Consider the following 24,370-nt stretch of genomic DNA (forward strand, 5'->3'; position numbering starts at 1 on the left):
ACTCGCGGCCCGCAGGCCACATGCGGCCCTCCAGTCCATTTCATGTGGCCCGCCACTTGATATTTTGTTTAGCAATAGTAATAGCATAGCAATAGCATCACAAATACATTACTATCATGAACTAAATATCACTCCATGTCAACACAGACTCTTTTATTTTGAAATTCCGTGAAATATCTATCATTGCGATACTCCATCGCAATGTTTTTCACTTGACTGGCCCCCTACTGGCCAGACTAGATCCTTGTTGGCTTCAAGGTCTCTTGAGTTTGTGACCCCTGGTCCAGAGCGTTGATATGTGAAACAGTGCAGGTCCCCGTTTTTCACCTGTCATGGTGTGAATGAGGGTCGCTAGGGTCACCTGAGAGACTCAGTCTATGTATATATATACATATATATAAGTTACCTGTGTGTGACTGACAGGATAACAACTAGTACAGTGAAGATGCATGGAGTAGACGTAGTGAAAGTGGATGAGTTTAAATATGTGGGGGGGTCCAACCATCCAAAGCAATGGACAGCGAGGTGAAGACGAGGGTGCGGGCAGGGTGGAGTGGGTGCAGACAAGTGTCAGCCGTCATGTGAAGACAGAGCTGGAGAGGCTGAGGTTTTTGTTGGCAGTGATCGGGATGGACAGGATTAGAAAGGAGCATGTCCAAGGGACAGCTCATCTTGGACAGTTTGGAGATACAGTTGATGTTGAAGATGGAGCTGCCTGGCAAGAGAAGAGGAAGAGCACAGAGTAAGTTCATAAATGTTGTGAAAACAGGAACAGAGGAGGACACAAGGGATAGGACAAGATGGAGGCAGATGATCGGCTGTGGCGACCCGTAATGGGAGAAGATGAAATGAATCTTGAATTCATGCCTGGAAATGCCTTACTCTCCGTCTACTGTTGCTTTGTTGCTGTTGTTGAGTAATTGGCGCCCTCTAGTGGTGGTATAATAAGCACCACGTTTGACAGAGTGGCTTTATCTTGTTAAAACGGCTTGCCATAGGCTCCTCCCTTTCGCTGTTGACGCTCATAAAAGCATCCGCGTGATGCAAGTACTTAACGTTTGCAACTGAGCCAGGAAAGCGAAGGTAAAAAAAACACAACGTTTAACGTTAATGAATAAACACATCCCTGCAGGAGTTTAGATTTGGGATATTGTTGTTCACAGCAGAGTTAATAAAACCCACATGAGAGTGAAAAGGGGAGGAGAATGTAGAAAAAAAACGAGTGGAGGGAGAAGACAACAACACAGAGAGAGAGGGTAGCAGGAACAGGCAGGGGAGAAGACGACTGAGAAACGCCTTCTCTGCTCCTTCCATTAGGAGGTTTTTAGTTTCATTTCGTTGGTCGTTACTTATACTTTTCTTGTTTGGACATCGGCTGACACAGAGGTGAGGTTTGGGTCACTGTTTCTCAGTCGTTTAGCAGTTTTTTTGTTTGTTTATTTCATCTTTTAAAAACTGAGACCAACTGTGGCTGTTTCCTCTCACATAAGGAGCGTTTGGCTGTGTGTGTGTGTGTGTGTGTGTATGTATGTTTTTAATTTAACTGTTGAATGTACTGTTCTGATTTTAGGGAGGGGAGTCGCTCTTGTTTGAACAATGTGGCCTTAATGTAAACATAACAATCGGTAAACAAACATATAGCACCACATGTTACGTAGATTGGAAAACGAACCCCTCTCCCTCTCCCCCTCCCCCTGCCTCTCAGACATGTTGCACCCACTTTTCTCTCTGCCTGCTCCCAACTCAGGGATCGATCTCTCTCTCTATGTATCACTATCACATGATATATGTGGTATATCATGTCTAGATGTGCCTGTGGTGTGCTTTGTGTGATTATGGCACTCCATTGTTTCTGTGTAACACCCATTTGCTTCCCTTCCTCAGTTTTTTTTTTTAAAGTATTTTTTGACATCACCCTCCTCACTCCTCCCTTTTCCTTTTCACTCCAAACAGTTTCCCACAGAGATCCCGGGGAAAAGACCACCGATAATAAAAGTTCCCCGTGTCCAGAAACAGCCATCTTCTCGCCATGTCTGGTCCTGGTGAGTGCCCTCTCAACAAAACAGGTCTGGGGATGGGACATGAGGAAAAATATACACTTTGTTTGTCTACAAAGAAAGAGGAATGACCAGTTTTTTTTCCCCTCCTCATATCTGTGTAATGCAACAGCTTAACCTCTGGCCTAAAGACTTTGATCACTGCACTTTTTCCATTGTGTCATGTTCCACAGCTATTGTAAATATGATAATACTCACGCATCTCAAGTTTCCATGAGATGTTCCTGGTACAACCTGACCATTGAATGTTGCCGTATAATGAAAGAATGAATGAACGGATGAATGACTGCCTTGTCCCACTTGCCCAGTTCTCCCCAGTGGCCTTGCGAAAATGTACACTCCTCAAGGTTGGTTAATTTGAAAGAAATTCCCGGAATGCTTGAAGACTTAACTCGTCCATACGGAGGAGTGGAGTGTGTTTCCTTTTTTGGTTTCCTTGTAATTTAGAAAGAGGCGAGGCAAGCACGAGCCTCAGACTTGCATTGCTTTACTCACTTCCTCTTTTTGAACTCTGGTTGTTGTTAAAAAGACAGAAGTGGCGAGAGGGTTTGGTTGCCCCTTAATTGTAATTTAAAGGGTTTTATCACAGTAGTATAGTTTTGAAAGGTCCACACCTTCACTGTGGAAGGATTTAATGAAGAAACAATGCATTATTTCTTTGTTGTTGGATGACAAAAACCAGTTTTGTCTGCTGTGACTCAGCACCGGCACATGGCACATGACGTAAGAGTGAATGTTTCTATTAAAATCACAGGGAGGGGCACATTTCAGTGCCAAGTAAACTGACATTAAAATCATAAAAACTGATTTGATAAGCACTAGGTGATGGAAAGAAGCGATGGGATGGGGGGAAAAAGAAAAGTCCATGCTCCAGCGAAAGAAAACTTTATATTGACCTCTCGAGTAATGTTCTTGGCACGTGTAGAGTCTGAGGAGGATGAGTTTGTGTCCAAAACGTTACCTGGGAGGTAATAATGATGAATAAATGACACCGAGAGGCCGTGAGAATGTAGAGTAACAAGACAAACCCTCATCAGACAGATCTGGATCTTTATCTGCGTGAAATCAGAGCCGTCACGAGGGTTTGACAGGACATCAGGTGTGAAGCGTCGTCACGGGTACGACTGATGACTTAACCAGATTGCCAAGTCACAAAAATGCATCCACGTCCTGTATATCGCTTTTCTTGCAAATGGAGTCATGTTTTTTTGCCGGCAAAAATTGTTGTTTTTCGTGCAGAGCGACCAACTAAATTGGGTCAGTCCACCTGAAGGAGCAGAATATTTTTCCAAGGAGAAAGAGAGCTAGTGGATTACTGAAAAAAACTCATGGAAACATGTTAGAAACCACCCCCTGATTGGACACTTAGACATGCAGACTGGGGGAGACATGGATCGGATGCCCAACCTTCCCACTGCTTTGAGTCCTGACCTGTATCGGCAATGAACACATGACCACCAGCATCCCATTTACTCAAGACATCTTCATGCACTTCTCCTGCTGCAGCTTAATTGCCACTTAAACTACTTTCCTCCACGATCGACACATATTATTAATTGTGGCTTTATAAACCAATTGAGGAGCTGATGTACTGGTGTCTGTTTTTATGTTTTTTTATCACAAGACTCCAGTCTTCCACTAAACGTGATGTCAGACACTGCTGCTACGAATGTGGCCGGCAGCTCCAGCTGGTTGTGTCTAGATAATGACTTTGAACAAGTTCCAGCGTAGTTTCAACAAGTTCCTGTGTATACACTGACCATGGTGTAAAAGGACACCACTGTTGTTGTTGTATGGGTCCAGTCCACTATTTACACTTCCCTGCAACAGCAGGCAGACTGCATTGTGACTAATAAGTAGCTTATTGGCTCTGCTCTCCCAGCAGGGGGGGCAGGATGATCTGTAGAACACACCTACTTGCACCTACTTACCCCTACTCACACCTACTCGCACACACACAGAGCAGCTGCGATAAGTCAGAGTCACACGGATCACGATTCCCTCAGTCTGTGGTGTGTTGCTGCAGTGACGACCTCGGTACCTGCTTCTATTTTTCATCTAATTGGGAGGTAAGAGCTCGGAACCCACACCTGGTCAAGACTTTGGGTTATGATTCATGAGGCAAGATTTGGAAGTAGAAAGTGGTTTTATTGATTTGTTTTCATTTTCAGAACATTAATTCATTTTTAATTTGAATGTTTTGATATGGGTTTTTGTTATCTAGTATGTTTGGTTTGGGTATAGTGTCGGCTTTCCATAAGTTAGGATGACTGGGGAGGGACCAGAATGCACCTGTCGCCCTGTGGAGCGAGAGAGGCAGACACAGAAAATCTCTTTGTTCTTTTGTTTTTATGTTTGCTTTTTAGATGATAAAACCACACAGTACACGACACTAATCTGCACTGGACATACATAATAAAGAAACGTGCCCTTTGTGTAATAGTGGTCTTTCAATTCAGTTTGATTTGGATGTATTGTTTGTAGACAAGTGGCTACAACTACATACCTGTTGAGTGTGAGAATGACATTTGAACTAATATTGCAATCTTTTTTATTTCCAGGTTACCCAAACTCTTATCCCCACTCGGGATACCCCATGAGTCATCCCAGCGGCCAATCGGTCTCCCCTTATCCAGTTGCTCCAGCGGGGTATGTAGACCCAAATCAAGCTCCTGCACCAGGCTTCAACATGAACTACAATCCAGGCCCAGCTCCAGTCATGTATCAGCCAGGACCAGTATCTCCAGGTCCAGAATATGGCGTTGCTCCAGGGGGAATCTCCGCGGTTGGGGTTCCTGCTGTGGTTCCTGTCGGCGTCCCACCAGGGCTTGAGTACCTCACACAGGTAGGACAGATCTCAAATGCTGTCCTACCATTTGATTTATTATGAAATAGATTACATATGTACCACTCCTTCTGTCAAGAATGACTTCTCTCACTTCACTTTACAACTAGCTGGCTGTTAATGAACAAAGAAACGCAAAGTGACGCCACATGACTTAGTGGGTTAGGGTCCCTTAATCTCTTATTTATTTCTTTAGTCCCTCAACCTCTCATTTTTATTCAAACAATGTTGAATGACCTTTCTCCTCACAGCCTTTTGAATGTTTTGAATATGTAAATACACAACTAGTGCTGTGTTTTCGAATACAGTATTTCTGTAACGAGGGACACCGTGTGTAAAAAGTCCGCAAGAAGCAAGATTTTGAGTGACTCTTTTTAAGTCAGTGCCTTCATGAAAATTCCTGAGAAGATTAAAGATTTTTTTGTTGATTCTTTTCCAAAATTAGTTTTAGAATTGAATTTTTCACATTGTTTTCTACCATTTGGTTTCAGATCGACCAGATCCTGATTCACCAAAAAGTGGAACTCTTAGAAGGTAAGGCATGCTATTTGTTCATACAGTCGTATTTCTTCTTGCCACGTTTGAGCACAGGATGTAAACAGCAGCCGTTAGACCTCAGAATCCCAAAAATGACATCTGGCCTTTGGTATGCTTTGCTTATCAAAACTTTGTTGTTTAACATTTCCGTCTCTTCCCTAATCTCCCTGACTTCGGCCAGCATTTATTGGGTTTGAGACCAACAACCAGTATGAGATAAAGAACAGCCTGGGCCAAAAGATCTACAAGGCCAAAGAGAAGAACGACTGCTGCACCAGGAACTGCTGCGGCTCGCTGCGCAGCTTCGACATGAAGATCAAGGACAACATGGACAGAGAGGTCATCCGCCTCATTCGGCCTTTCCGCTGCGTCTCGTGCTGGTGTCCCTGCTGCCTGCAAGAGGTGAGGCTGTGAATATTGGTGTCAAAATGAGCCGTTAATAGCCTTGTTATGTAATGATTGACCACACCAATATTTACCAGGTCGATGTGTTAACAATTCAATCCTTCCTTCAGCTAGTTATGGATAAACACTGAAGTCTTTGTTTTAATATGTGCATTAAGCTTGTCAAGACAATGTCTACCATGAGTTATGGTGTTAATATTCAACCCTATTGTTATTCTGGTGATGCGAGAGATTAAACGGCTTCTAATCTGTGGTTGGTTGTAAAGGCATCACAGTAAAAGTAACTTTGAACTTTGAGAAGACAAAAATAAAAATGTAATCTCCTCAAATGGCAACAAAAAGAGTACAAAATACCTTCTTTTTTACTATCCTATGCATCCCAAGTCTGATGTACAGTATATTTCATACCTAAATGGGTTTTAAATAAGTCAAACCATTGCGCTGGATGAATACACACCATTATTTCCATGAACATGTGGGCCCACTGTGGTTTATTTACTTTCAGTCCACATACATTCCCCTGCTGCTGTAAATGCTGTGTGCATCAATCTTCAGTTAAATGTGCAGTTTGCTTCTTGAGCATAATTTTTACAACACTTAACACTTTAAAAAAAAAAAAGAAATGTGATCTAAATGTAATGTTTTAAAAGAATGCTTAGGGAAGTTGGAAAGTAATATGGTATATACCTTATCTTTACATGATTTTATCAGTATTTTATCTAGCCACAATTACGGGAATATTATTCCTCCAAAAAAATGAATGTTATCAGCGATGGCACTGACACTAAGAAAGCCAGGAGTGTGAAACTGTACTCATGTTACAACTTAAAAGAAAGACAGAAAACATAATGTTTCCTTTGCCGTCGAGTTGTGATGAGGCATTTCGGTGTCTTTGTGAACCAGTGTTCTCAGACTATGAATTGCTCTTTTGTCCAAATGATCTCCGAGCCGCCCCAATCCCCTGCCACCCCTCCACCTCTCAGACCTTTCGCTCTCAGTCTACGTTTGAATCAGTATTTGGCTGCAGGACATTCCCGTTGGCTCGGACTCGAGCTCCTACACTGTCAACAGAATGTAGTCCTCTGTTTACCGACCAGACAGGAGCCATGTGAGATGCATTACCTTTGCTATGTGATGCCACAATTGAGCGGTCGACTCTTAAATTCCCTTGTGTCTAACTTGACCCACAGATGGAGGTCCAGGCGCCTCCAGGCACCACCATAGGCTTCGTCAAACAGGCCTGGCACCCGTTCCTGCCGCGCTTCACCATCCAGGGAGCTAATAAGCAGAACCTGCTGAAACTGGAAGGGCCCTGCTTTGCCTGCAACTGCTGCGGGGATGTCAACTTTGAGGTGCAGTGAGATATAGTTGTTGATATTTTGGTGATGGTCACCTTTTTGTCAAGTGTCCTATTTAAACACACATTTAAGTTATCCAAGCTGAAACGGGGCCTTTTGGCTATGGTTGTCAGCAATTTTCTGACATTTACACATGAAGCATGAATGAACATGAACAGAGGTGCGATTTGTTTGCTGCATTCTTCATCTGGCAAATAGTCACCTATGAAACTTTTTATGGGCATTTCTTTGTGTTGTCAGTCATCCTCCAACATGTTTGCCATTGTCTCGCTTTACAAGCACAACGTCACTTCCTCCGTGACAGAGAGTTATGTGGAGCTTGATCAGCTTGATTCTTCTGCACAAAAAGAAAAATGTGGAAAGGATGACCTTTGGTTTAAGGAGGGGTTATGTGGAAGGTCAGTTCTGACAGCTTGTCAGACTTAATGGAAATTGAGTCACAACACTAACTTGAGTAACAGGTCAAGGTGTCGAAAATGTCCATTAGGTCCATTAGTCTTGGATGACTGACTGAAAGCTCCCATAGACATAATATTTTAGCACATGTTGTGAAACAAAAATATACGGTGCATAGTCATAGTCTAAATACACGCTGTGTGTTTCCTGTAAATATACTAAATGTCAACACTGATGACATATTGAATATTTTTTACAGTTTCAATTGGGTCATATACTCACACACACACACACACTTTGTTTATAGAACACGTTTAAAAACAACCATGGTTGACTAAAGTGATCTACTGAATGTCAAATTAAAAAAAGAATACAGGGCATAATAAAAGAAGCTCGAAGATACTGAGGTGCCGGCCATTTCACGAGTTTCAAAACAAACAAGAGAATTTCAAAATCAATATTTAAACATACTGGTAGTCGGTGGAGCGAGGCCAATATTGGCGTTGAAAAAACTATTACCCTCTCCACATCTTTAGGGGGGAGGTAGCCTTTGAAGTCTTAAGTTGATGAAAACCTTTCTTCATGACAGAATTGACTTGTTCATCAAATTAAAAAGCACTATCAAAGGTCTCTCTCACACACAAGCACTTTGAGCTGTCCACTAATGATCAAGAGGTCATTTAATTCCTGATTTAAAAAAAAAAAGCTTTATGTTAACCTTGATGAATGATTTGCTCATCCAAACAGCTGCTGGTTGTAGACTGTATTTATTCCACAGTCTAGGTGGCGACATTTCCACACTGCACACAGAAAGTGATTTAGTTTTATGTCAAGACAGATGGAGGCAACAGCAACTTCGAGCTCGGGAAGTGAGACGGCTGCAAACAGGTTGGAGTATGACTGAAAACACAAAGAAGTGCCCCAGAAATGCTTCAAAGTGAATGAACTCTGCTACTCAAACAAGAGATAAGAGAAGATAAATGCTTATTGCTCACCCCTGCGCTGCTGCCTCAGTCAGGTCTGATAGTATTGCTTGACGGAGCCTGTTTTCAGATGAAAGATGCATCATTTGTGTCCATGAAGACTAAATGTCAACGTTTTATGAACCAAAATGTTCAAAATATTTCTTTAAATTAAACCTTTTAGTTTCAAATCCGTCTAACCAACAAACTAACGTTGTGATAGTGTATACTACAGGGGTAGTTTTACATTTTTGTTTTTAAATGCGAATGCGTGAGGATCACTGTCGTTCTTTTTACGTCACAGCTGAAGGGGGTGGATGACGACAAATCCATCGGTCGCATCTCCAAGCAGTGGAGTGGTCTCTTGAAGGAAGTCTTCACCGACACGGACAACTTTGGCATCCAGTTCCCACTGGACCTGGACGTGAAGCTGAAAGCCGTGCTCCTGGGAGCCTGCTTCCTTATTGTAAGTCTGTGATCTATGAAAACCACGCAGCTTTTCAATGAATGGGATCTTTATGAATGACGACCATTCCCTTGTCCATTGTTTTACAGGATTTCATGTTCTTCGAGAAAGTCGGAGAGGCCAACCAGCGCAGCACTGTGTTCAATTAAGAAAGGAGGAAAAAAACAACAGGAGGGAAATCAAAAGCATGGCAGCAAGGACTTTCTCCAGTTATGCATTTTTGCTCTTTTCCTTTGCTATATTTGCCTCTTTCTTCTTCGCGAGATTACAGCCAACGCGGTGCTAACACTTTTTATACACAAACACAGACCAATATGAGCTAATGAGCCGTCGATTCCAGATGTCAGCAAAACAAACTCTCCAAACTCGGTGACACTGGCTGCCGTGTTCTTTACACTCCATAAAGTTTGTGGGCATTTTATTTTTTTTTTTTAATTAATCTTTGCCAAAGAAAATCAACCTGACCCTCAATGTTTATTTCAGTGCCTACACAATACACAAAGAGCAGATTTAGGTAATGTCCAAATGTCTAAGATGCAATGACTTTATTTGGCCTGTCTTACACTGGCATATACATTTCATATCTATCCTGTATGTTATTCACAACTATAGCACTTGTGTTTTAGCCTTGCCAGTGGCAGTGTGTTGGTCCACCGCTTTGGTTTGGACTGAAATATTTGAACAACTGTCAGGTGGATTGTCATTGTCATTGAGTGTTGTACATGTCCTCGTGATCCCTGGAGGATGAATCCTTGATGACTTTAGGCATCCCATCCCAGGAGTTGAACTTGTTTTTATACCTGCAAACTAATGACATGCTTACCATCTTCAGTGGTATCTTATTAATATTGTAAATGTTGGCGTGTAAACCATAAATATTTTTATCTCCTAAACATGTTAGTTTTGTGACTGTGAGCTCATGTTAATGTTAATATTTCCCTTGAGTACTGTCTCAAAGTGCCACCAGTCCCTTCATAGTAACCGCTACATATTTTGGAACGTAGACATGCAGAGAATGTGAGGACTAACCACATTAAGCAGGCCGTTGCTGGAGTGGTGGTGGCGGTGGCGGCGTGGGAGAAATTGGGAGGATGCTTCAATATGTTGTTGTTATAGTCACGAGTGTAAGGTTTCGTTTGCTTGACAGTATTTACCAAAGTGCTCTCTTTCTACCTCTCCACTGCCTTTCTCTCTCTCTCTCACTGTATCCAAGCCCAGTGTACATAATCGAACACATCTTTGGCACAGACTTACAGTGCAAATGCTCTCATTCCTTCCTCTTGTGTTATACTTGTTGCCATGGCGCCCACAGTCCAACCTCGCCCTCTCAATTTCCCTAGATACCGCTGCAGAGACAGTACAATGTGATATGGAAAAATGGGAAGGAAACGGAAAGAATGAAAAGCAGAATTTGGGAGTGAGCGGATCTTTATCCGTCCTGGGAAAACACCACACACGAGGCGTCTAAAGAGTCAGTATGCAGATTTTTGTGCTGGGAGTGAAACTTGTAACTTCGACATGTTTGGTGTGTTTTATATTGACAGGTTAATGTTGATGGTCGTTGTTTAATTCACCTCTTGTTTTGAGTTGAACAATCATTCTCATGAATGACTACTGTGCCTCATGGTTGGTCGGGTTGTAAATGCCACTATTGCTGTCATCCACACTCTGTTATCTACATTGTCAGTCACTACATGTGTCTTATTTGCCTGTGCATACTGGGTTGCACTGCCACCAGCCTGTCTGCAATCTGACGTTTGAGAAGGAAAGATGGTCTAATTAAAGGATGTACATTACATCAAATGTGTAGAGGTGCAATCCAATGCAAGTTTGTCTTCACTGGGTCATATCAATCTGCAGACTGTGCTTTTCTGAATCAGTTGACTCCGCAGCTGTTTGCGTCTTTCTTGGGTGTCCGTGAAAACTTTATTGTACCCTTGTTTCAGCATGTTTGATAAAATAATCCTCTGCAGTTCATAAGTAAAAATAAAAAGTAAATTGCTATAACCACAAAAGTGTCGCATTCCTCTTCTCCACTGTGTTTCTCTGGAAGACCTCCGGAGGAAATCCTACATCTGGTTTTACATGGAAAAAATGATGCATCACAAGGAAATCCAGTCTTCTTTTCTGGCACATTAGTAGCCAATGGCAAGTTGCACTAACACTCTGCTTTGCTTTAGTTGCTGGGTACAATTCCTAATACCATTCAGTCCTTATTTACTGTAGATACTGCAAGTGTGACTGCTCCATCTCCTGCAAGCAGATGGGAAGTACAGGTAGTTTCATGTGTATATACAGTTGAAACCAGAAGTTTACATACACTATATAAAAAGACAAAGTCCAAAATTCTCTTCCTGATATCTTGGCTGATTTCTTATGACTTTCCCATGATGTTACATAAAGAAGCAGTGTGTTTCAGGTGGGCCTTAAAATACATCCACAGCTTCCAAAGACATGACATCTTCATTTGGGCTTTCCATGCGTTTTAATGTTAGTGTATGTAAACTTCCGACTTTGAAGAAAGTAATAAAAAATTGTCTAAAAAAAATCTTTCTCATTATTCTGGCATTTAGCAAATAGAAATAATTTTGGTAATCCTAACGGACCTAAAATAGGAAAAGTGATTGTCTGATTTCATGTCAGACAGTGAGAAAAAAAAAGCATGTGTGTCTTTTTATAAAGTGTATGTAAACTTCTGGTTTCAACTGTATATGTGTCCTATCACTGAGCCACACTTGGTGCCGTTTTACTCGCCATTTTATTTCTTCTACACTATACACATTGAATATTAACACGTCTATTGAATTGTCTGAAGTATTGTCTTTATAATTGACACTTTATGTTTCCTAGTAAAAACCTACATGGTTTCCCACATTCCCCACAATGCAACGTTCCACTGTGGTCTGGAGCAGAGATGGTGTGCCTCGTAAAACGCAATTATTTTTCACTCGAAACCTCCAAATGCATTCTTTATTTTCAGGTACAGACTGGCAGTCTGGCACTTCATCAGACTTATTTGGCAAACAGACTGTACTGTATAAAATCAGGTCAGACCAGGTCATCAAGTTAAGTTCTTATAAAATATATACAAAATTCCTCACGGTACAAAAACCTATTTTAAACGAACGCACTGTGCAGGATGAGGTCTCATTAAAAATACAAAAACAATTAAAATAAAAGCAGTAGTAAGACACATGGTGCATACTGCTTTTCATATTCATCCATCTTCATTTTCCCATTTTAATCTGCACTGGAGTGAGCTTCCGCACCCATTTCCATATTGAGTGTTGGAAGGAAGGAGTCTGTGTGTCTGTTAAGCAGAATGATGCATAAAAAACATCCACTCAATTATTCAGGAAAATCAGGCAGAAAATAACTTTCAGAGGGCTAGAGTGTCTCAATCGTTGTCTCACAGCAAGAAGGTCACCGGTTTGTGTGTTCTCTCTGGTCCAAAACACATGCAGACGAGTTTAAATGAACAGTCTATAGTGACAGTAAATGTGAGTGTGAGAGTGAATGGTTGTCCATCTCTGTATTTTGGCCCTGGGATGGACTGGTGACCTGTCCAGGTACCCAGACTTTCGCCCTACGTCAGCTGGGATTGTCTCTAGTCTCCCATGACCCATCATATGGAGGATAAAGCAGTAGAAAATGAATGACTGTCTTCAGACTCTCTGAGTTGATTTGCGATGCTCCCTCTCTCATGGGCCTGGCCGGTCTTCCCGGGACCATCGGAGCAGGTGGCGACTGGCGAGCTCCAGGTTCCACTGGTATCTGGAGAGGATCCTCAGACAGTCCTCTTTGGAGCAGAGGCTCAGTGAGTACAGATGCTCGAACTGAGGGGAGAGAGATAAGTGAAAGCCATCAAAATGCTGTGGATCTATAGCTTTACTTATTTTTTCATGTGGGGGCTTTTAAACGGGATGTTTTGCATCATCAGTGAAATGCAAAGTACCTGGAAAACACCTGCCGTGACGTCACAGACTGGCTACAGCCTGAGTTGCAACACTCTCGTGTGTTTATTTCAATTAAATGCTGAGCCAAGTATTGCCGAATACGCACAAGAAATTTTGCCTGTGAATTTAAACCAGATTAACCCGTAAATACAACTCAGGGTTTATAATCTCTTTAGGAATGCCTTTGGATTTACACATAAGAGTTTGCAATGTTGCACCATGTGTGGATGGTACAGATGATTCAACTTTGAAGATAAAAAATAATATGGGTCTGGATTAGTGAACATTTCTGTCACTTCAGGTCCAGTAATGTAATGTTAATTGGCTGAAATTAAATAAATTACCCAAGTTTGTATGTTTGTATGAGTGTGTAATCATTTTAGAGTAAAAAATCTTTGGTCTTCATAGCTTTAGAATAAACATTTTATAACACGTGCTTGAGTCAGTTGCTTTATGGAGGCTGACAACAGTTTCTACAGCCCAAACAAATCATGTTTCGAAGCAGAAGCTCACCAAACAATTGAAAATCCTGAACAACTGAAATCCTTTCTGGTGTCAGGTCACCGTAGATCTCTTGTGTGTTTGGGAAAGGGAGGGGTGAATGGAGGAGTCCTCTGCTTCTTACTGTCTGCGATTAGACGTCACTAATTCTAAACACACTAGACCTTTATTTAAATGTCTAATATATGTATATATTAGACATGTATATTATATTATATTATACACACACATATGTATATATATATATATATACACATACATATATATACACATATATATATATATATATATATATATATACACATATATATACATACATATATATACACATATATATATATATACACACATATATATATATATATATATATATATATATATACATGTACATGTATACATATATACACACACATACTGGTGTTTTCTTCATTGTCTGACCTTCAGTTGTTGCTCAGCTCGCAGTGGGTTCCACTCGGTACGCTGAAGTGCACCAATAGCCTCGTCGGTTGTCACTCCATGTACTGCCTCCGTAACCTTCCAAGAGCAGGGCAACAACAAACTTGTATTTAAAACCTTTGAGCAGGCCTTTGTGAGGGAAAACAAAACAAAAAAACAGAAGGAAAAGGGAAAGGAAACAGTCGGAAAACTTGTCTCTTACCTGTGCGATGAGACTCTCTCTCGTGGTCTGCACATGAGGGGATTTCTCACGATCTCGGACTCGTTCCCTCTCTCTGCTGTCTGTGTTGTCATCCAGCTGCGGAGTCGAGCGGGCCAACTGGGCCATCTTAACCAGGTTGGAGACTCCGACCGCCTGTGGCGGCTGGTGTGGAGGTTGTGGTTGTTGTTGATGATGCACTGGAGGGTTGAGGACCATTTGCGGGGGCCGGGGGGGGCCTGGCATGGGATTGACTGTAGGTGGCCTCCTCTGAGACTTAACTCTGGGGCGATTCAGGTTGGGGAGCGGTGGTCGAGGAGGGGGGGGGATGCTGGCCTCGCTGAATCTACGGGGGTCCTGCTGCATCACCACACTATTAGCTCCTGGGGGCAAGAATCTGCCGTGTTGATCCAATCTCACCACCCCTACTATGTGAGGTCGAGGCCGACGTCCGCTCAACACCGACTCCAGGCTCTGGGACAAACCTGAAGATACAGGGGGAAACTTAGATTTACACAAAGGGACTATCAGAAAAGCCTTTAAAAAACCACTAGGGGGCAGACTGAGTACAACAAACATCAACAGAATACAGTCAAATAATATACATATATACATGTTTGTTTTTTTTATAAATAAACCTGTCTCCTCATGTTGTTAGCCTCTGACACCAAGCATTTTGATGATGTTGAATTTGAAATATTATGGATATGCTGATTGTGTGATTTAAGAAGCAAATTTGAGGATAACAATAAGAGAACCCCTACCTGCCAACCAAATAAATTATACTGATAAAAAAATCATAAATGATTGACCTTAAGAGTGTTTATTGTCTATTTAACTCGACTGTAACACAATTTAAATACAACATCTAATACATATGAAGTACTTCATGATAATATTAAAAACTCTTTGATATCTTTTGAAGTTATACTGATATACAGTTTGTCTTGCAGCTGTGATGTGAGTATATTCTGCAGCCGGCTGTATTTTTAGACCCTACCTGCCATTTTCTGTAGATTGGATCCCTCCTCCCGGGCAGGATTCGGCCTCCAGCTGCTGTTGCTGTGACAGAGAAGTCAGAAAAGTAAACAAATGAGTTTGACGACCTCTACTTACAATCTACACTGAGTGACAGCAGGTGAGAGTTCAGAGCTATAGCAACATCTGCAATAAAACTCAAGGACTACTCAAGTGTGTAAGATATTCTTCAAGATATAGTAGCTACACAGTAAAGACTACATGTACATGTGATTTTATATGATATTAGATTAGAGTAAAAAAAAAAGAAAAGAAAACACGTAAAGAGCATGTATCAGAGCATGTATTAGATACAAAGATTCCCACCCTAAAACACAAATAATATGACATTATTTGTACGCCGCCTCCTTCATCTAAGAACAGCCTCTGTCAAGCAATACTATCAGACCCGACTGAGGAAGTGTTTGTGTAATTCTGCTCAAACAACTAGGTTTTTTGAGCAGTACATTTGTTTCCCGTTTCCTCCGTTTGTCTTGATGTAAAAACGAATCACTCCCTGTGTGTAGCACAAGAATGTTGCTAAAGGCGAAAAGGTTCTAACAGAAGAAGAAAATACACCAAAGAGTGGAAGTAAAATAGACAGGAGGGTGAGAGGTTTCACTCACTCTTCCAGGCCCTCTGGTGTTCCCCAGCAACGGTCAGGTTTGATGTCTCCGTGTCCGGTGTGGTGCAGGCTGCCCTTCAGAGGGGGTGAGATGTAGTCAGAGCTGGCAGCAGGGTTATGTTGTGGGTGGCTGGAAGTAGGGGGAGGAGCCGCAGGAGCAGAAGGGAGCAACGGCATGGTGATGCTCGCCGGAAACCAGCCAACTGCCAGCGTCCTCTGATTCTGGCCTTTCCACTCACTCAGCTCCAGACTGCAGAGACAGACAGGCACAACATCTGTTTAAAAGGTCCAGTCACTGGAACATTTAGGAAGGTCTATTGGTAGAAACCAAACACACTATCCGTAATTATGATTGTTTTAGTTTTTGTAGCCTTAGAAAAACCCTTTATATGTACTTTAGAGGGAAGGGCCTTGCTTAACAGGGTTGCCATTTTTCTACAGCATTCAGAACAGACTAAACAGCTAGAACATGCGTTTTTGAAGCAGAAGTGTTTTATGCAACAAAGAAGGATGACATCCTCTATAATCTCTGAAGGCCACTGTAATTCCATGACTAGGCTATGGAAAAAAGGAGGGGTGAGAAATCTGCACTCTCACCATTGTGGCCCTTTTCCACTATACAGTTGTAGCACGGCTCGGCACGGCACGGCACAGCTCGACTCTACTCGGTTTTTTTTACGCTTTTCCGTTATAGTACCTAGTACATTTTTAGTACCAAGTGACCGACTGCCGGCCACTGATTGGCAGAGAGTGTCGTCCCAGAGGCGGACACAGAAATCAAAACTGAACAATGCTGAACTGTAGATCAGTTAAAAAGATGTTAAAATCCCCAAAAGATGCGTTAATTCCCAACATGAAATATCTAAAATCTCAAAATTTAACAGAGGAGTCCGGTGTATTTAGTGACAGCACTGCTGAAAGCCGTGATCGTGAGCCACATCACAATCCCTTCTGCCGTATTTTAATTCAGCGACTGTGTCAGATGGAATCTGCGCTCCTGTCATGCAGGAAGTACTGAACTAATCCTCTTAATTAAGTGATTCTCATGAATAAACCAAAAAGAACTGCTTTGGTATGATGACTCCGCCCACATTGAAGCGGTACTGAAGTAATGGAAAATGACCCAAACCGTGTAGAGTCGAGTCGTGCCGTGCCGTGCTACAACTGTATAGTGGAAAAGCGACATTAGACGCCACAAATTCTTCCACACTGGACCTTTAAAGTGAGCCTGTTATAAGCACAGCAGTGTTTATCTAAAGTGTGTCAGTGAAGTCAAACAACAAGGTAAAAATGTGTTCAAGGACTCCATGAGATCGATGGAGCTCATTTAAGGCCCCTTTCTCTACTTAACAAAAGCCCTTTGTGTTGGTCAAAGTTTTTCTCATTTCACCTCACCCTGTAATTTCTCTCACTCACCCATGGTCTATGACTGTCACAAGGTCGTTGGCCACCAGTGCGAGTTTTCTGGCTTCAGAAAAGTCCCTCGATACTTGCACCTCCATCGGTCTGGCCTGTAGAGGCAAAAATAGGATTAAGGAAAATGCAGAAGGAACAGATTCTACCTGTGATCATGTGTCATTGCACTTTTTCATGAGCTTTCCAGAACAAAAGATTTGTATTGTACATTACATTGTACACTGACCTCTGCTGCTATAAGAAGCACATTTCTCAGAATGGGATCCATAAAGTCTAATGTAATTTAATCTTTCATCAAACACATTTTCTCTTCATTTCACCATCAGAAAGACTTGAGACATATCATATTTTCACACCTCTGACACCATGTTGGCGAGCTGAGCGAAGCTGGGTCTGTCCGCAGCATTGCAGGCCCAGCACTTCCTCATGACGGCGTAAAGCTCCTGAGGACAATCTTGTGGTTTCTCCAAGCGCTCGCCCTCCCGTTCCACACGCCACACGATCTGCGTTAAAGGAAAGTAAATGTCAGGAACACTAAAACAGTGAGTCACAAAGCGTATTAAACCAAAACAACCAAAAAAAACCAACCCCTGACAGTATTAAGGTGGAGTCACATTCCACAGAAGAACACAAATACACTGACAGATGGAAACAAACACGGAGATCATAGCATGAATATGCCGATGCAAGCACCAACCTGTCGGCTTGTCAGCCCGAACCAGGGCTCCTCGCAGAATGTGAACATCTCCCACAGGGTGACACCGAACATCCACACGTCGGAGGCGTGGGAGAAGGAGCCAACACGGAGACTCTCTGGTGCACACCTGAAAAAACAAACAAACATAAAGTAAACATGTCAGAATGTATAGCTGCTGAGAAATTCCAGCACCTCCTCGTCTAGTTTTCAGTGTCCAGGTGTCCTCACCATGCGAACGGGATACGCTTATGCGCCGACATGACGTAGTGATCCGCCTCTTGGCTCAGACCTCTCATTAGACCAAAGTCTCCGATCTTCACAATCTCCCGGGACGCCAGCAGCACGTTTCTTGCAGCCAAGTCTCTGTGGATGAACCTCCTGGTCTCCAGGTACTCCATACCTGCCACGATCTGGTTAGCAAAGAGCCAGAGGCGGACCAGGGGGTACTCATACTGACGCGAGCGCAGCATGTCGTACAGAGAACCCCCGAGCGCTAGCTCTGTTACCTAGAGGATGGAGAGTTAGGTCAGCGTGTATTCCAGCTCTTATACACATCTAAGTTTTAATCCGTTCATTTTTAAAGGCAATATACAGTATGTAAAATATGCACGACAATCCCAATTTAAAACACTGGAAGTGAGGAGCTGCACTTATAACCGGTGTTCAATCAAACCTATTTGGTTAATTTTCCCACATCACACAATAAGAGGAGACATCAAGGTGACAATGACAGTCTGTAAAACAACATATTATATCCAATGACAACATACATGAGATAGAGAGTGGGTTAACCATGTGCAGGAGATAAGGAGAGGGTTAATGAGGCTTTTAAGCCAGCTCCCTGTTATCAAGTAACTCTGCAGCAAGGTTATAATAGTTAACGAAAACTAACGAAACAACGAAAACTATAGCTGAAAAAAAAACATTTTCGTTATGATAAAAATAAAAATAAAAACTAGAGTTTAAAAAAACCCCAATAACTAACTGAAAGTGAATTGTGTGTTTATAAAACTAACTAAAATTAGTTAAAGAGACAGCATTTTCATTCATTCATAATTTAATTTGTTTTTGTATACAGTGTTGGACATTTGATGAACCTTGCACCAGGCAACACTAACACTAAAATGAATACAAACTAAACTTAAACAGAGCATTTACAAAAAATAAAAACTAGAAAACCCCAAAACTAACTCATTATACTATTATAACCTTGCTCTGCAGGCAGCCCAGGTGTCAAGGTCCTATGATCTGTGTTATTGGGTGGTTGGCGGTGGGTGGAGCAACAGGCCCAAAACACCACAAATGAAAGAATAAATCGAGAATAAAAATAAAAATAAGAATAAAATAAGCTGGCTGCACTATTGTTAATAAAATAAACACAATGACATACTGTGTCTCTGTTAAATGAATGAATGAATCTCTGGTTTCCATATTCCAACATCTTACCATCTTGAGAGGCTGTGTGAGCACCACGCCGTACAGTCGTATGATGTTGGGATGATCCAGCGACTGCATGATGGTCACTTCCTGGAGAAAGTCGGTCAGCGTGTCCGTCTGCCTGGACATGTTGCTCCTCAGTGACTTCACTGCTACAGGCAGCTGACAGGAGTCAAGAGACCAGAGTTTAAGGCGATTCAAAAAAAAGAAGATGTGTTAAAAGTATTCGGGTTGTTATAATGTTAAACTGGGGATTAGATAAACTGGACACTCTAAATTGACCACAGGTGTGAGTGTGAGAGTGGGTGGTTGTTTGTCTATGTATAAATTAGATATGATAAAAAAAAAAAGCACTGCTGATCTAATAACACCATCCCTTACCACTTTGCCAGTGGGTGAGTGCCACTCGGCTCTCTTCACCACTCCGAAGGAGCCGGAGCCGAGCTTCTCGCCCATGATCAGCTCGCTGTCCTGTATCAGACACGGGAGAGCTCGGCTGCCACCGTTCTGAGCCTGCTCCCCTCCATCCGGACCTCGCCACTGTGAACATGCATGAATTAATAAAGGACACTGATGATACGCAGTTCATACACAACACAACACACATGAAGTCGACAACAATGTTCGTGTAAATGGGATAATCCAAACCTTGGGCCGTGATCGCGAAGCCACCTTGTAGCGCTTCAGGGCTTCCCATAATCTTCGTTGTGCTGGAAGAAAAAGATTGAAGATTAAAGATTAAAGTAGTCTTATTTTCAAAGGTAGAAATATGGAAGAGAAGTTTCCCAATTTGGTCAAAGCTTTAAATATTTGCTTGTACATCTCAAAATAAAATCACTTACATGATTTAAATACCCAAATTAAGAATTTGATAGATTTTGGCGGATGACAACAACAACATTTTGCATCAATAATACAAAGATTTGAATAAAATCCTGTGAGGGAAACCGAACAACAGAGTTTAAAAAAAAAAACAAACTGATTTTAGAAAGGAACGTGCTCTGTGCAACTTTAGAATAAAATCAAATTTTGACTTTTATTAAAATGCAGAGTTAAATATAACAATCGACTTCAAGAAAACCTGATTTTAAAGTGCGTCCATGACATGATGTCAGCATGATCAGACTCACCAGGTTTGCTGATTCCTATCTGCTCCAGGTCGCTCTCCTTGACGTAGTTAAAGTGCTCGATGCGGGTGATGTTGAGTCCATCTCTGACGCGCAGGTAGAACTTCTCCAACTGGACCTCGGCCAGGAGGTGGTACAACCATTGAGTGTCCTGGTCCATCAGCATGACCTGCCTTTATGGAGCAAACGTCAAAGATTACAATGCAGTGAGGGACCTTAAATTCAATCTCCTCTCTTTCAGTCTAAAGATCTAAAAGACACGCAAATGATGCAGTTACCGAACACTGCTGTAGCTGAGTCTGTTAAACTGTAACTTTTCCCCTGATTAGGCCTTGCTAGGTTGCCATGGAGACCAAACAAAAAGTCCCTGGGAGAGTGATGATGGAGGGTGATTGTTCTGCTTTCAGACACGTGACAACTTTTAACAAGTTGTTTGTTGGTTTCCTGTGAGCAGGAATCTTGATGACGCCTCTGCTTCTGTGGAAGCTACGCTACCTTTTCGCTCGTCACATTCTTAATCAATCCATCAAAGATTTCCAGGGAGAAGGAGGAGCGATGGCTAGATGTCAAAAGATGATGGAAGTAGGGCATAACAATTCTGGGGAAATAATCTATCTGTGGTTTTTCCTCACAGATGTTGTGATTTCAATTTAATTTGGAATGAGTCACGCTGAGTTTAACGACTACATTTGGTCGAAAAAAAAAAAGACTTGTAGCGACTCATTTTAAACCAAGGTACAACCAGCCGTCAGTCAACACCCATTGTGAAGCATTGAGAATCGCAATGGATGCCATGTTGAGGTATTGTTACTGGAAAGTCACCTGCAACCAGACTGTGATGTGTCAGACTGAGATGAGGAAACTCTAGCGTGTAGCATGTCAGTGTTTCAGGGGCACCAGTCGGACTGGATTCTGCTCACACAGCATTTGTATCTAAACATCAGCAGGACTCTGGATAAACTCTGACTAGACTCGTTTTGGAAATGTGTTTTTCCACCCTTTACATGGCCTTACTAATTCTCATGACCTAAACATGTATATCACTATCAAAACTGGTAATTATTTAGCAGTTTAGTTGTTTCAGATTTGCAGCATGACTCGCAAAAAAACCAAACAAGCTGTAGCTTGTGAAGGGATGTGCGGTAATATGGGATATCAGGAGAGTTATTATTAAATACATTTGTGTATTTGTTCAGAGTTTCTTGTATCTCTACACATGCCTGTCAGTAATTCATTTTAACCGTACCTTATTTATGTCAAACATTTTACAATGTGATGAATTTTTCATGACTCATCTGATCTCCAGTTAGCACTGAAGTCACTGACTCACACTGTAAGTTCACACAGTTTCCCTCCTGCCACAAAATTACAAGCTAAAGCAACTTCCCTCGTGTCACTGATAGGTTGAACAGCCATAAAGAATCTGCTTATCAGCCCTCCAAGCCCAGCAGGTGAGTCAGGGAAGCTTTTCAACATTCCCACGTCACCTATGCTGGGGTAAAAAAAAGAATCAAGGACTTCCACAATAAACAACACGCCGTGCTCTATTAATGTCTTCAGCACTCACACGACTTGTTCTCACAACAGCAAAGCCAAACGGGTTAGGAGGAGGATACCAGTCTGGACTTGCATTAACGTCTGTGGAAAACTCCCAATTAATCTGCACCTCACTTCAGTGAGCATGAGGCAAATTCTCTGCAGGTTAGTGAGTTACAGTCAAATACAAAGAAAACGGACAGAGACGCAGGTCGGTAAACACAGCAAGGTCTGTGATCGTTCTCTTTGTGTACACACGGATGAATTTTTAACCTGCTCAGCTACTGAAACGTCCTCTCAGTATTCTGGCATGTGTGACCAAGTGTCCAACTATTTAGTTAATAGCCTTAAGTGAACAATAACCCGTTTGACACACACACACACGCCATTATTTGTTACTTAAAACCAGCCAGCAGCATTGTTAGATTCACCCAGTGCAACTGCACAAGGGAGCATTTGTTTTACGCAGGTGAAGCCAGTAAACCAATCAACCCACGCTGAGACACTTAATTAAACGCTTTCTCTGACAAAGCTTCACCTGCACTGAAGTGCACAACACCGGATCACGAGTGATACTCTAATCACAGAGGGTGTGCCTCCAAAAGAATCTGCCCAGGATGCTGTGTGATTATGTCAAGTACATGACTTGATAATGTGTACGAGTGTGTGTTCAGTAAACAGGAGTGGTCTCAGACAACAGACAGACCTGTAATTTACACAAAAAGCGGCAGAACTATGTGAAAATGCGGCCTGTGTTCACAGTCTCATGCCAAATTAGGAACGTATTACCCACAAAAATTGACTTAGGCAGGGTTTATTGGCAGAAATGGAATAGACCAACCATAAGATTGTTTGTATATGCGTGTAACCACTTTAAATTAAAATAATTCGATTTTGTAGCCTGATAATAGGAGTTTTTATTGTACTTTACGCAAGGGCCACGGTTTACAGAAGCTGCCTTTTCGTGTCAGCGTGTTTCTATAACAGCCCTGAAGCTTACCACACAAAGAGGAAAGACGTTCTTTTTGGTGTGCAGAGGCCACTGTAGTTGCTTCGCGTGCATGGGAAAGGAAGAGGGGAGCAGAGGAGTCCTCAATTCGTGGCAATCTGCAGTCTCACCATTAGATGTCACTAATTCTTACACACAGGACCTTTAAAGCACTCAATCATGAATCACTTCTGCAGCAGACTGGTCCCACTAATAGCTATATTATGCTGCATTAATGGGTAACTATAATTGATGGATTATTACGTTAAACAGAATTAATTCATGCTGAAGCTTTTTTGCCGTCGCTCACACTTTTACCGCAAAGATTTTCAGAATTATGCCAGATTTTATTTAAGTCTTAAGTCTTGCAACAGTTTTTATAGGTTTTCAATTTAAATTTATCGTCCATTTTATTAGTTGTTGTTGTTCCTGTACTCTTTTGAACTGATTAGCACTTTAAGCATTGTTTTGATGAATGCTCTAATGAAATTAAGATATAAACTGCTGGGGTTTAATCTAGAAAGGTCATTCTTTGATCTCTGACCCTATCAAAGCCTATTTGTTTGTTTTTTAAACTTTCTCTTCATTTATGTGATTCATTTTGTGATTCGTTTTGGTATGTAGGTTACACAATTTACCAGTTTTCACTTTGGTCAAAATTAAAACTTGTGGTACAAATAATAAAGACTTTGGAAACCTTGTAAAAAAAAAATAAAGCAGCATGTTTCAGCAAATCCAAAACTAGTCATATAACATACAACCGGAATAAGCAAAGTAACAAATGAATGAACAAATGTTTTATTGTAGTAAAAGAGTTGTATGTAGAATTGTAGATCGGGGATAGTTTACTAATCCTGTATCTGCTATCTATTATTCAGGCCTGTAGCAGAAAAAACATGTAACCCAATTAGTGATATTGGTAATATTAACAACCATAGAGCATTTAGACGTTATTCTTGATGAATAACACACTTAGAAACCTTATCATTCTTTAAATATAATGAATAGTTAACAGACTTTGATGCTTACCGTTAATGAGAACAAGTCCTGCTGTAGTTGACAGTTCTTATTCAACCACACACACAACGACAGTACAGATCCATGTTGGCCGTGAAACTGACGAAAGGTTTGGTTTGGTTTGGTTTTTCCTCCACAAATCACAGCTCTCCTCTGAACTCTACTCTTCTCGTAAACAAACCTCTATGTGCCCACATCCACGCTGTTTATTAATAACGGCTCGACGGAAGGTTGGACTCTCTTGCTGTTAGACGGAAGACGAGAGAAGATTGTGGGACTCGCTGATCTGTACCTGCTGTTTTCTCCGCCTCCCTGAAGCGGCCACACCTCTTTCTGACATTTTCTCACCTGAGCCTCAAACACAACAACTTC

The 24,370-nt window shown here is 41.7% G+C and overlaps 2 protein-coding genes across 4 annotated transcripts; one reads left to right on the top strand and one right to left on the bottom strand.

Moving 5' to 3' along the window:
- Nucleotides 1-1,018: 1,018 nt before the first annotated feature.
- LOC131456239 (phospholipid scramblase 1-like) lies at nucleotides 1,019-11,041 on the top strand. Of its 3 annotated transcripts, none has more exons than XM_058624354.1 (8): nucleotides 1,019-1,083; nucleotides 1,954-2,042; nucleotides 4,619-4,902; nucleotides 5,394-5,436; nucleotides 5,621-5,841; nucleotides 7,035-7,196; nucleotides 8,865-9,026; nucleotides 9,116-11,041. In XM_058624354.1, the coding sequence occupies exons 2-8, from the start codon at nucleotides 2,030-2,032 to the stop codon at nucleotides 9,173-9,175; spliced, it is 945 nt and encodes a 314-aa protein (XP_058480337.1). In that variant the 5' UTR covers nucleotides 1,019-1,083; nucleotides 1,954-2,029; the 3' UTR covers nucleotides 9,176-11,041. The 3 variants fall into 3 exon arrangements, with proteins under 3 accessions (XP_058480337.1, XP_058480336.1, XP_058480338.1); XM_058624353.1 differs by lacking the exon at nucleotides 1,019-1,083 and adding an exon at nucleotides 1,090-1,386; XM_058624355.1 differs by lacking the exons at nucleotides 1,019-1,083; nucleotides 1,954-2,042 and adding an exon at nucleotides 4,005-4,126.
- Nucleotides 11,042-11,982: 941 nt separating this feature from the next.
- On the bottom strand, nucleotides 11,983-24,332 carry tnk1 (tyrosine kinase, non-receptor, 1). Its single transcript, XM_058624352.1, has 14 exons — nucleotides 24,011-24,332; nucleotides 20,461-20,630; nucleotides 19,979-20,040; nucleotides 19,712-19,870; nucleotides 19,340-19,492; nucleotides 18,122-18,399; nucleotides 17,894-18,020; nucleotides 17,553-17,699; nucleotides 17,197-17,291; nucleotides 15,782-16,030; nucleotides 15,139-15,200; nucleotides 14,142-14,623; nucleotides 13,922-14,017; nucleotides 11,983-12,862 (listed from the first exon to the last, which is right to left on the bottom strand). Exons 2-14 carry the CDS (start codon nucleotides 20,621-20,623, stop codon nucleotides 12,728-12,730), a joined length of 2,208 nt encoding a protein of 735 aa, XP_058480335.1. The 5' UTR covers nucleotides 20,624-20,630; nucleotides 24,011-24,332; the 3' UTR covers nucleotides 11,983-12,727.
- Between the last annotated feature and the right edge of the window lie 38 nt (nucleotides 24,333-24,370).

The sequence above is a fragment of the Solea solea genome, chromosome 3, assembly GCF_958295425.1.
Source record: "Solea solea chromosome 3, fSolSol10.1, whole genome shotgun sequence".
Taxonomy (NCBI): Eukaryota; Metazoa; Chordata; class Actinopteri; order Pleuronectiformes; family Soleidae; genus Solea; species Solea solea.

Excerpts from the sequence above, each read along its gene's own strand:
- LOC131456239 (XM_058624354.1), top strand. Across the intron at positions 4,903-5,393 it reads GGCTTGAGTACCTCACACAG|ATCGACCAGATCCTGATTCA; the intron begins GTAGGACAGATC and ends ATTTGGTTTCAG. Across the intron at positions 9,027-9,115 it reads TGGGAGCCTGCTTCCTTATT|GATTTCATGTTCTTCGAGAA; the intron begins GTAAGTCTGTGA and ends ATTGTTTTACAG.
- tnk1 (XM_058624352.1), bottom strand. The coding sequence starts at position 20,623 with ATGCTGATGGACCAGGACACTCAATGGTTGTACCACCTCCTGGCCGAG. Across the intron at positions 20,041-20,460 it reads GATAGGAATCAGCAAACCTG|CACAACGAAGATTATGGGAA; the intron begins GTGAGTCTGATC and ends TTTTTCTTCCAG. Across the intron at positions 14,018-14,141 it reads GAGAGAGTCTCATCGCACAG|GTTACGGAGGCAGTACATGG; the intron begins GTAAGAGACAAG and ends TGCTCTTGGAAG.